General features: G+C 41.8%; 1 protein-coding gene across 7 annotated transcripts in view; it reads right to left on the bottom strand.

The window, feature by feature from the left end:
• The window catches only part of kitlga (kit ligand a), a 170,358-nt gene that overhangs the window by 87,864 nt on the left and 68,892 nt on the right, over positions 1-13,602 (bottom strand). For all 7 annotated transcript variants that reach the window (XM_043709895.1, XM_043709896.1, XM_043709897.1 and 4 more), the window contains exon 3: positions 5,967-6,029. In XM_043709895.1, the coding sequence (XP_043565830.1) occupies positions 5,967-6,029 (63 nt within the window). The remainder of the gene's footprint in view (positions 1-5,966; positions 6,030-13,602) is intronic.

The raw sequence follows: 13,602 nt of genomic DNA on the forward strand, positions 1-13,602 counted from the left end.
GCTTGAGTTACAACATTGTCAATTACATACTAAGATGAATACTACAATGCATAATATTCAGGAACATACCAGACTCTAATCTCATATTACATTACAGAACGATCATTCCATGAGCTCTATCGCCTGATAGTAGTCAGTTCACTCTCCACGTTTCTCTGCCCATGTTTCTATCATTCACATGGCTAGACTTCAGGGTTCCATCCAGCTCTCCATGTGTTTCTCTCTTCTTTTAGCTCCGCCCACACTGTGCTATTTTTGCCCATTATGAGCAATTCTGTGAAATCATCAAAAGGTTGCGCCTGAGTCCTAAAGCCCTTACACAACAGAAAGGACCACCTAATAAAGGTGTGCAGGTCAGGTGAATTGGCCACGCTAAATTGCCCATATAGTGTTAGGTGCATTAGTCAGAGGGAAAATGGGTCTGGGTGGGTTACTCTTCAGAGGGTCGGTGTGGACTGGTTGGGCCGAAGGGCCTGTTTCCACACTGTAGGGAATCTAATCTAATCTAATCTGGCTCTTGAGTACTGGTCCACTAGGAATATATTAATTAGGAGCCAAGTACATAATTACAAGTTGTTCTTGCTGTATCACAGATTGTAGGTTCAAAGCACACTCCAAACTGTTGAATATGAAACATTTAGTACAGAGGGAGTGTTGTATTGTCATTTGGTTACTATCACATTGAGGTCTTGGTTCATTACAGGACTGTAAAACATCACATGACACCAGTTTTAATGAACAGCAGTGTGGTTGTCCTTGATCTTCTGGCCAGTATTTACCTGTCAACCAAGAAATGATTAAGAAGTCATTTGTTATGCTGCTGTTTGTAGGTGCTTGTTGTGTCCATTGACTGCTGTAGTTTCTACAGTAGAATAATGATGATTGCATTTCAAACATACATCATTGCTTGTAAGGTTCTCAAAGACATAAATGAGATATGGATACCCTGTCAAAAATATATAAGAGCTGAATATGGCATTCAAAATGCCCTGTTCATATTGCTCTCAAACCCAGTTCACAACACATTCTTGTGGCATTATCTACACCAACCATAACTTCCGACCAAAGGACTAAACCTTTGGGGACACAACACAGTGAACAAGATAACTGGAGCCACTACTTCAGTAGACATTGTAGAATCATGATGGTACAGCACTAAGGAGGCTATTTGGCCTGTTGAAGCTACGCTAGCACTCTCCATCAGCAACTCAACTAGTCCTATTCCCACATCATTCCACCTTATGCCAGTGATCATTTCCTCCTCAGGTTCCTATTCAATTCCCATTTGAAAATCATAAAATGAACCTACTCACAAACAGCACATTCCAGATCCTAAACACTTGCTGTGTGAAAGGGATTTTCCTCATATCACGACATTGACAATCAAATTAAATTAGAGTCCTCTGTTAAAAATCACACAACACCAGGTTATAGTCCAACAGGTTTAATTGGAAGCACTAGCTTTCAGAGCACCGCTCCTTCATCAGGTGGTTGTGGAGGACACAATTGTAAGACACAGAATTTATAGCAAAAGTTTACAGTGTGATGTAACTGAAATTATACATTGAAAAATACCTTGATTGTTTGTGGAGTTTCTTATCTGTTCGAATACCATGATAGTTTAATTTCTTTCATGTGTAAATCACAAAACTTTTTTTTAAATGTTACATTCTCAGGTTAACTGTAACAATTGGTGTTAGCCAGACAACGTTGAAGGTGTTAGTCCCCTGTGCTCCCTGTCTGTGCTATAATGTTTAGACTGTTAACTCACTTTTTAGATTAGAATCAAAGTCTTACATGAATTCATGCAGTTTTTGAGCAAAATACAATATAACTCTGCAAGTACAAATTCACCCCACAAACATATATGCATATGTGTGCATGTGGGTGTGGTGGGGGGTTGTGAGTGAGACAGAGTGTATATGTGCGTGAATGTGAGTGTAGAGTGCCTAAATCTGCGAGGGGGTGCATGTGAGTGTGGGAACCCAAGGTCCTGGTTGAAGCCCTCCCTATGGTTATGGAACTTATTTATCAGCCTCTGCTCGGCCACTTTTCGCTGCTGCCTGTCCTGAATTCCGCCTCGGAGGATGGTCACCTGAAGGTCTGAGGTCGAATATCCTGGACCACTGAAGTGCTCCCCAACTGGGAGGGAACACTCCTGTCTGTTGATTGTTGTACAGTGCCCATACATTGCTACAGCAATGGATGAATGGGCACTGCACAACAATCAACAGACAGGAGTGTTTCCTCCCAGTTGGGGAGCACTTCAGTGGTCCAGGATATTCGACCTCGGACCTTCAGGTGACCATCCTCCGAGGAGGACTTCAGGATAGGCAGCAGCAAAAAGTGGCCGAGCAGAGGCTGATAGCTAAGTTCCGTACCCATAGGGAGGGCTTCAACCGGGACCTTGGGTTCATGTCACACTATAGGTGACTACTATTACACCACACACACACGACATTGTTAACTTACATTTTAGATTAGAATCAGTCTAAACATTATGGCACAGACAGGGAACACAGGGGGCTAACACCTTCAACGTTGTCTGGCTAACACCAATTGTTACAGTTAACCTGAGAATGTAACATTTAAAAAAAAATTGTGATTTACACGTGAAAGAAGTGAGACTATCATGGTATTCGAACAGATGAAAGACTCAACAAACAATCAAGGTATTTTTCAATGTATCATTTCAGTTACATCACACTGTAAACTTTTGCTATAAATTCGGTGTCTTACAATTGTGTCCTCCACAACCACCTGATGAAGGAGCAGCGCTCCGAAAGCTAGTGCTTCCAATTAAACCTGTTGGACTATAACCTGGTGTTGTGTGATTTTTAACTTTGTACACCCCAGTCCAACACCGGCATCTCCGAATAGTGGCCTCTGGTTCTTGATATTTCTGCCAATGGAACAATTTCCCTTTATTTATTCTGTCTAAATCCATAATAGTTTCATCAAATCTCCATTTAATCTTCACTTCTCTAAGGAGAACTAACACAGCTTCTCAAATCTATTCCCTGTAACTCATTTCCATATCCCTGCTGCCATTCTCATAAATCATCCTGGAATGAATGGATTGTGTTATGAGGAAAGGCTGGACAGGTTGTGCTGAAATCCACTGAAAGTTAGAGGAATGGCAGGTGACCTTGTTGAAACTTGTCAGGTTCTGAAAGGTCTCGACAGGGTAGATATTGAAAGGATGTTACCCCTTGTTGGAAAGCTTAAAAACATGATGGAGATGAGCATAAATGGTTTCTCTCAGAGGCTTCTTGGAAAATGTGATCCTCTTCCTGAAGAGTAATAGGGGCAGGGTCACTGAATATTTTCAAGGCTGAGTTAAGTGGATTCCTAATTGACAAGGCAGTCAAAGCATCTAGAGACGAAAGTGGAGTTGAGGCCAAAATCAGATGACCTTATTGAATGGTGGATGGGGTTAAAGGCTGAATCAACGAGGTAAAAACAATGACTGCAGATGCTGGAAACCAGAAATGCCCGAAATGCTTTTGTCCGAAATGTCGATTTCGCTGCTCCTTGGATGCTGCCTGAACTGCTGTGCTCTTCCAGCACCACTAATCCAGAATTAAGGGCTGAATGGCCCACTCCTTCTCATTGTACTTGTGTCTAAAGCTCATGATCCAAAATGGCTTAGAACTTCTATGTAGAACAATACAGCACAGAACAGACTCTTCGGTCCTCAATGTTGCGCTGACCTGTGAAAACAATCTGAAGCCCATCTAACCTACACTATTTCAGCTCGCCCCCCTACACTATCCCATCATCGTCCATGTGCCTATCCAAGGATTGTTTAAATCTCCCTAATGTGGTTGAGTTAACTACATTGGTAGGTAGGGCATTCCATACCCCTATCACTCTCTGAGTAAAGAACCTGCCTCTGACATCTGTCTTAAGTCTATCACCTCTCAACTTGTAGTTATGCCTCTTTGTACAAGCTGACGCCATCATCCTAGGAAAAAGACTTTCACTGTCTACCCTATCTAATCCTCTGATCATCTTGTATGTCTCTATCAAATCCCTTCTTAGCCTTCTTCTTTCCAATGAGAACAGACACAAGTCCCTCAGCCTTTCCTCTAAGACCTTCCCTCCAGACCAGGCAACATCCTGATAAATCTCCTCTTCACTTTTTCCAATACTTCCACATCCTTCCCGAAATATGGCGACCAGAACTGTACACAATATTCCAAGTGCAGCAGCACTAACATTTTGTATAGTTGCAGCATGACATTACAGCTCCGGAACTCAATCCCTCTACCAATGAAACCTAACACACCATATGCCTTCTGAACAGCACTATCAACCTGGGTGGCAACTTTCAGGGATCTATGTATATGGACTCCAAGAACCCTCTGCACATCCACACTACCAAGAATCTTTCCATTGACCCAGTACTCTGCCTTCCTATTATTCTTCCCAAAGTGAATCACCTCACATTTAGCTGCATTGAACTGCTTTGTAACCTACCCTGACATCTTCAAATGATCTATGCAAGGTTCCTCTGTTCATGCACTGACTTTGGAATTGTATCTGTAATTTGATATTACTCCTCCTTGTCCTTTCTGCCAACACATACCATGCCAGACTTCTTTGCATTAATCATCTGCTACATGTCTGCATTCTCTTGAAATCTAGGTGAACATATAAATATACAAATTAGGAGTAGAAACAGAGCACTCAATCTCTTGAACATGCTCCTTTCCACATGAAGAGCTGGGTTGATCAGATTGTCAACTCACATTTGCATTCCCACCTACGAACCTTTCACTCCTTGCCAACAAGGAACTATCTACCTCTGTGTCGGAAATATTCAAGGATTCTGCGCTGCGAACACATTAATTCAGAGCAGGAGTACGCTGTTCAGCTCCCAAGTCTGACCTCACTTTTCACAACTTTGTGTTAGCTGCAAAGTTTGAAATCATTCCTTGCACATTTGAGATCAGTAATGCCCCTCAAGGTAAACAGTTGATACACCATGCGTCCTCATTCGAAAAGTCATCAGTTCACCGCTAATCTCTGCTGTCTGTCACTCAGCCAACTGAAATAGAAATGAGGTAGTTTGGAAACTGGTCAACAGATCTGATTGAGTCATGTTCCAAGCTACATGAAATTGATTAATCCCATCACTTGAATTAATCAGGAAAGAGATGTTGATGACTCTACTACAAATGAATGACAAATTTCGGTCTTTACTTTAACTGGACAGCAATGCATAAGAACATATAGAAATTGTGATTAATTTTGTCGTTCTTTCGGATCCTTAGTTCAAGGGTTCTTTTCCTATTCCCTTAGGTTGCATTGTGTCTGTCTGCAATTGCCTTGGGTGCCAGGACATGGGGGAAAATTGAAAAGCCACCAAATGTAATTTATAGGTTTTTTTAAAACAATTTATTTAAACACTTTAATTTATTAATTGTACAAATACTAGGGAAGGAGAAGAGGGCTTTTGACTCGATGGTGTAGGAGGTCATACGATGAAACGGCTTCCTATCACAGTTGCTACCCTACCCTGGGAACATGCATGTGTGTCAGCCATGTTGTAGAGTTGCAATTGTAAACATGGAGCTGCAGAGAGCTTGAGTTTTTAAAATTATTTATTGGTATTCAACATTGCTGGCAAGGCTAGCATTTGTTGCACACTCCCAAATGTCCTTGAGAAGACCATGTCGAATTGCCTTCTCAATTTTTGCAGTGCATGCAACCTGTGTAGGTAGATAGGGTGCCAGTGAAGCTGCATTGCCCTGAATGGTATCAAGCTTCTTGAGTGTTGATAGAGCTGCACTCATCTGGGCAATCGGGAAACATTCTATTAAGCTCCAGAAACATGCCTTGTAGATGGATTGGGAAGAAGGAGGCCAAACAGGGAGCATTACTTTTTACTGATGTTTGTGTAGACATGAGGTGATTCAAATGCACGTGCAACTTATTAAACTGAATCAAAATATACGTACCACATTAGGCACTTTAGAAATATACTTTATCTGGATTTTGTAATCATTTGGCAAGTTTCCAACCTAAACAAAACAAAAAAAGAACATTTTAAGAAGTATAAAATAATCTGACACTTTACAAATAGTGTATTTCCCCTTTAGTGAGCCAACTGTTTAAAATGTACACAGTTAATGTTGCCAGAGAGACAACTGCATTGAAAACAGACCAATAAAAAAAATAGCTGGAACTGCAACACATCAGTCAACAATTACATTCAAAAGCCATGATCATCATCACCAGCTCATGCTCTGCTTTGATATAACCTCGAAGTAACATTGTGGACATTACCTTTGGCCAGAAGCTGAAGTGAACCAGCTATATAAATACTGTGGCTACAAGGACAAACCACAGGCTGTGGATCCTGTGATGGCTAACGCAGCTCCTGTCTCCAATGCACGTCCATCATCTATGAGACACAAGGAAGGTGCATGATGGAAATCTCCCCACTTGCCTGGATGGGTGCTGTTTAAACAGCATTCAAGAAGCTTAACACCATCCAAGACAAAGCAGCTCACTGATTGGCACCACAACTACTGCATTCAACAGTCACTCACTTCACCAGTGATGCACAGCAGCAGCGGGGTGTACCATTTACAAAATGTAGTGAGTCAACTCACCGAGGTTCCTTCAACAGAACCTCTACCACCCAGAAGCACAAGGAAAGCAGATACATGGGAGACCACCAGCAGCAAATTCTCCTCCAAGCCACTAATCATCCTGACTCAGAAATATATCATTCCTTCAATGTCACTGGGGCAAAGTCCTGGAATTCTCTCCTTAGTAGCACTGTGGTGTCTCTCCGCTTCAAGGATTGCTGTGATTCAAGAAAGGAACTCACCATCACCTTCTTTGGGGAAGTTAAAAATCACACAACACCAGGTTATAGTCCAACAGGTTTATTTGGAAGCACTAGCTTTTGGAGTGCTGCTCCTTCAACCATCTGATGAACCCAAGTCCAACACCAGCTCCTCCACATCTGGGGAAGCTAGCAATGGATTACAAATGCTGGCCCAATCAATGACATCCACAATTATGAACAAATAAAAACAAACGTTGGAATTTGCTCTTTCCACAAATTCTGACTCATCTGCTTTGCACTGATAATATTTTTCTATTTGTCGTTCTGGATTTCCTGAATTTTGTGGGAACTTACATTTTTCACCATTTCTGTCTTTCATTGATAGCCACGATGGTGGCAACAGCTTCTCGTGACTCAGTCCTTCAAAAATTGACCAGGCTAAGGATCTTATCTCTAGAAAGTGAATGGGGACCTAACAGAGATTTTCTGAATTGTGAAAGCATTTGAAAAAGCAGCAGTGTATAAAATGTTTTCAATTGTGGGGGAAAACCCTGATCTCTGGGCCATAAGAGCAGGATAGACACTAATAATCCAGTAATGAATTCAGGAAAAATAATGGGGTTAGAATGTAGAACTCACGTGTGAAAAAGATTTTTCCGCTTTTGAGAGAATCAAGAACTAGGGATCACTGTTTGAAAATAAGGTGACACCCATTTAAGATCATTTTCTGTCACTGGATCATGAGTCTTTGGAACTCTTTTCCTCAAAAGACTGTTCTCGAATATTTTCAAAGCAGAGGTAAATGGATTCTTAAGAAGCTACTATGTAGAAGGCTATTAGGGAGTCAGGCAGGAGCATGGGTGGATCTAATTGAGGGGCCAAGTGGCCTCATTCTGTTCCTACTTTGTATGTTTCTGTCCTCACTACTCTAAGGAGCAATTGTGGTTAATACTGTGGATGCTTTAAAGCTAGATAAACACTTATGGGAAGAAAGAATTAGAAAGATCTGTGTTGGGTTTAGATGAAATGGAGGGGGTGGAGGTTTGAATGGAGCATAAGTTACAGAAAGTGCAGTTGGGCCGAATAGCCTGTATGAGTGAAAGATGAATGTATACTCTGCAGGATTTGGTAAGGCTGGGTCTCTTTGGCTTCCACATAAAACCGATAAGTTTTTTTTTGGACTGGAGATAGCTGTGTGACAACTTGACAACTTGACCATTAGCACAATCTAATTAACACTAATGACAACAAATTTGGTTAAAGATAGAATTGATTTTGGCCTAAAGAACATGTTCAATAATTCCGGTCTGCCTTTTAAGAGCGATTTACGGAGAACTGGTTTATTTTAAAGAATGTTTTGTATTGTGATCAGCAAATAGGCTTGATCCTTGCCTTTCAAAATCTCAAGACATTGTAAAATACTTTATGGACCCTGTTTTCATGTAGTGAATTTGTACATAGCAAGCTCCCACCAGCAGCAATGAGATGTTGACCAGGATGATTCTTCTGTTTTTGTCAAAATAGCTCCATGAGATCTTTTACTCTTATCTGAAAGGGCAGATCTAACCTTGGTTTTACAGCTGTAAGATAGCACTTTTGACAAAGCAGCACAACCTCAGTATTAGAATAGAATCCCTACAGTGTGGAAACAGGCCCTTCAGCCCAACCCAACCCTCTGAAGAGTAACCCACCCAGAACCATTCCCTTACCCTACATTTACCCCTAACTAATGCACCTACCCTACAATCCCTAAACAATACGGGCAATTTAGCATAGCCAATTCACCTAACCTGCACATCTTTGGACTGCGGGAGGAAACCAGAGCACATGGAGGAAATACACATAGACACAGGAGAATGTGCAAACTCCACACAGACAGTTGTCTGAGGTTGGAGTTGAACCCGGGTCCCTGGCACTGTGAAGCAGCAATGTTAACCACTGAGCCACTGTGCAAGTGCCAGACTAGATTTTGTGCTCATGTCTTTGGGTTGAAACTTGTATGCAAAATCTTCTAATTCACGGCACGAAAATAGGATCAGAGCTGTGACACATGTCTGTTAAAAATCTTGTTTTTTTTCCATTCATTCACAGACTAGGCTGGCATTTATTGCCGAGAGGGCAGTAAAGAGGCAACCACACTGCTGTGAGACTGCAGTCACATGTAGGCCAGACATGAAGGCAATTTCCCTCCCTAAATGGCATTAGTCAACCAGATGGGGCTTTCCCCCAGCAATCAGTAATCATTAGACTCTTAGTTGGAAATTTCTACTGAATTCAAATTCTACCATGTGCCATGGCAGGAATTGAACCTTGGATTCAAGGACCTTACTTGGGTCTCTGGATTAATGGTAGAGTAATAATAATAGTCTAACTACATGGTTATATGCACGTTCTAGCTATAAATCCTTACATCCTGTTTTTTTTGTTAAGTGTCTGTCATATTGTTTCCCAATTATTAATCGCTATGACCACTTTTATAATGGAATCAGCCTCGGTGAACTTGATGTGCTGCAACTAAATCTTCTTGCCACAGGAGATGCTGTTTGTCACAGATTTGTGTTCCCTCATGTTCACCAATTTGATTTCTCTCAAGATGGAGACCTGCTGGGACCCTGTTCCAACCAATGCTACCTTGCTTGCTCCCCAACTTGTCTATTTGTGATTCTAGACCAATGTCAATGTGCTTGACTCTTAATTGCCCCCTGAAGTGGCATAGCAAGCCACTCCATATCAAAACACCAGCAATTTGAGAAGACGTTCCACCAACACTTTCTCTGAGCATCTTAATTTGGATAATAAATTCCTTCCTTGACAGGGAAATAACAATACAACAGTACTTGACTGCGGATGAATTCTGTTCAAACCAACAGTACCTGGCTTGCTCCCCAGCTGGCCTCATTTTTTAATTTAACAATAAATAATACAAAATCCAGTTAAACCATAAGAATAAACTCAGGATCTGACCCCTCATAAGTATTGATTGAATTAAGTTTCATGCCTTGGTGCAAATTAACCAACACCATGCAAAATGGGGCAAATTGGTCTTTGCTGTTTGTGGGATCCTGCTGTGTACAAACAGCTGTTACTCTAACCGTTTGACTTGGTTTCAAGGAAGTGCATTGTATGGGAAGCATTTTGGGACATTTCTGAGAGATTCCAGGATGTTGCCGAGCCTGGAAGGTTTAAATTATGAAGAAAGGCTGGTACTTTTTTCACTGGAGCATAGGAAGTTGAAGGGCGATCTGATAGAAGTTTATAAAATAATGACAGGTATAGATAGAGTTAATGGTAGTGGTCTTTTTCCAAGGATAGGGGATTTCAAGACTAGGGGGCACATTTTTGAGGTGAGAGGGGAGAGATTTAAAAAAGACATGAGAGGCAAATTGTTTACACACAGAGTGGTTCACATGTGGAATGAACTACCTGAGGATGTGGCGGATGTGGATACAATTACAATGTTTAAAAGACATTTGGATAGATACGTGCATAGGAAAAATTTGGAGGGATATGGGCCAGAAACAGGCAGGGGGGACCTGTTTAGTTTACCATTATGTTCGGCATGGATTGGTTGGACTGAAGGGTCTGTTTCCGTGCTGTGTGACTCTATGACTCTATACCTGCTTGCTTCAGACATGCTCTTGTTTCTTCAAGTTGACTGTGTGGCTGGAGATATCGAGGATGCCTTGCAATGTGGCTAAAAGTGAAGTTATATTTTTCGGTGTGAAAAACAGAAAGGATGAGTATTATATAAAATGCTGATATATTGTCAAGTGTGGATGTACAAAGGGATCTGGGTGTCCTTGTATATCAGTCAATGTAAGTGACCAGGCCGATGCAGTAAGGCATTAGGAACAAGAATAGGCCATTCAGCCCCTCAAACCTATTTCCAACATTTAATAATGGCTGATTTGTGGTCTGTCTCTATTCACCGGATTGGTGCCATATCTGTTACTATCTTTGCTTAACAGAAGTATTTTAATTTCAGATTTGAAATTAACAACTAATCCTGCATCCATCGTTGTTTGTGGAATACAGTTCCAAACATCCAACATCCTGTGTGTGTAGAAGTGTTTCCAAATATCAGTTCTGAATGGTCTGCCCTCATTTTTAGACTATGTCCCTTAGTTTTATAACCCCCAGCCATTGGAGATAGTATCTTTTCCTGTTATTATCTTGATGACATCAATCAGATCACCATTTTACCTTCTACATTCGAGAGAAAATAGGCCTAATTTGTATAAACTCTCCCCATAACTTAACATCTGAAGTCCAGGTATCATTCTTATAATCCTAAATTGTACTCCCTCCAAGGCCAATATATCCCTCCTAAGGAATAGTGCCCAGATTAGCTCACAATACTCCAGGGTCTAATCACAGTTTTGTAGAGCTGCAGCATAGTACCTGCATCCTTATACTCCATTCCTCTAGATGGAAAGCTGGATATTTGGCCTTTGGTGCAAGATAAATTTGAGTTCAAAATAGGGATGTCTTACTGCTGTTATACAGGACTTCGAGATCACACCTGGAGTAGTGTGTGCAGTTTTGGTCTCTCAACTTCAGAAAGGATAGGCTTGCCATAGAGGTACTGCTGAAGAGATACACTAGGCAGATACTGGGGATGGCAAGACTGTTCTAGGAGGAGAGATTAGTTTGACTGGGCCTGTATTCTCTGGTGTTTTTGAAGGATGAGAGGGGATCTGATTGAAAATCCCAACAAGTCTGGACAGACTAGATGAGGATGAATGTTTTCTCCGACTGGGGAGACTAGGAGATACAATCTCAGGACACAGGGGTTGACCATTTAGGACTGAGATCAGGGAATATTTCTTTGCTCAAATCGTAGTAAATATTTCTTTGCTCAAATCGTAGTAAATCTTTGGAACTTTCCACCACAGAAGACTGTGGAGGTCAAGTGATTGAATATATTCAACAAAGACATATGAATTTTTGGATTTCAAAGAGATATGTGGAAAAATTGGGAATATGGCATTGTGATAAGAGAATCAGCGTACTGCATGGTGGAGCAGGCTTGAAGGGTCAAATGGCCTAGTGCTGCTCCTCATCTCTATGTTTATACATTTCTTTGATAAAAATTAAGTCATATTCGCAAGGTTTCAATCCGGGCTGCTTGTTTGGCATCTGACCACCACCTTCAACATCCACTCCCTATATCACCACAATAGCATTAGTTAATGCCATCAACAAAATACACTGTGCAACTCATTCAGGATCCTGAGACAGCACCTTTCAAAACCAAATCTTTGATCATCTGGAAAGACGGTAGACATATTAGAAAAATTGCACGCGCAAAATCCCCTCTAAATTATACACCATCCTGACTTGGAAATATATTCACTGTTCTTCACTGTCACTAGGACACAATCTTAGAATTCCCCTTCTAAAGCATTGTGGGCGCTCCTAGACCTAAAGGACTGCAGCGGTTCAAGAAAGCAGCTCACCACCACCTTCTCCAGGGCATCTGGGGGTTTGCAACACATGCTATCATAGAGTCATAGAGATGTACAGCATGGAAACAGACCCTTTGGTCCAACCCGTCCATGCCGACCAGATATCCCAACCCAATCTAGTCCCACCTGCCAGCACCTGGCCCATATCCCTCCAAACCTTCTTATTCATATACCCATCCAGATGCCTCTTAAAATGTTGCAATTGTACCAGCCTCCACCACTTCCTCTGGTAGCTCATTCCAAACACATACCACCCTCTGTGTGAAAAAGTTGCCGCTTCGGTCTCTTTTATATCTTTCCTCTGTCACCCAAAACCTATGCCCTCTAGTTCTGGACTCCCCAACTCCAGGGAAAGACTTTGCCTATTTACCCTATCTATGCGCCTCATAATTTTGTAAACCTCTATAAGGTCACCCCTCAGCCTCCGACGCTTCCGGGAAAACAGCCCCAGCCTGTTCAGCCTCTCCCTGTAGCTCAAATCCTCCAACCCTGGCAACACCCTTGTAAATCTTTTCTGAACCCTTTCAAGTTTCACAACATCTTTCCGATAGGAAAGAGACCAGAATTGCACGCAATATTCCAACAGTGGCCTAACCAATGTCCTGTACAGTTGCAACACATGCTCCCAATTCCTGTGCTCAATACTCTGACCAATAAAAAGAAAGCATACCAAATGCCTTCTTCACTATCCTATCTCCTTGCGACTCCACTTTCAAGTAGCTATGAACCTGCACTCCAAGGTTTCTTTGTTCAGCAACACTCCCTAGGACCTTACCATTAAGTGTATAAGTCCTGCTAAGATTTGCTTTCCCAAAATGCAGCACCTCGCATCTGTCTGAATTAAACTCCCCATCTGCCACTTCTCTGCTCATTGGCCCATCTGGTCCAGATCCCATTGTAATCTGAGGTAACCCTCTTCGCTGTCCACTGCACCTCCAATTTTGGTGTCATCTGCAAACTTACTGACTGTACCTCTTATGCTCGCATCCAAATCATTTATGTAAATGACAAAAAGTAAGAGGACCCAGCATCAATCCTTGTGTCACTCCACTGGTCACAGGCCTCCAGTCTGAAAAACAACCCTCCTCCACCACCCTCTGTCTTCTACCTTTGAGCTAGTTCTATATCCAAATGGCTGGTTCTCCCTGTATTCCGTGAGATCTAACCTTGCTAATCAGTCTCCCATGGGGAACCTTGTCAAACGTGTTACTGATGTCCATATTGATCACATCTACTGCTCTGCCCTCATCAATTCTCTTTGTTACTTCCTCAAAAGACTCAATCAAGTTTGTGAGACATGATTTCCCACGCACAAAGCCATGTTGACTA

The sequence above is a fragment of the Chiloscyllium plagiosum genome, chromosome 19, assembly GCF_004010195.1.
Source record: "Chiloscyllium plagiosum isolate BGI_BamShark_2017 chromosome 19, ASM401019v2, whole genome shotgun sequence".
NCBI classification, from domain to species: Eukaryota; Metazoa; Chordata; class Chondrichthyes; order Orectolobiformes; family Hemiscylliidae; genus Chiloscyllium; species Chiloscyllium plagiosum.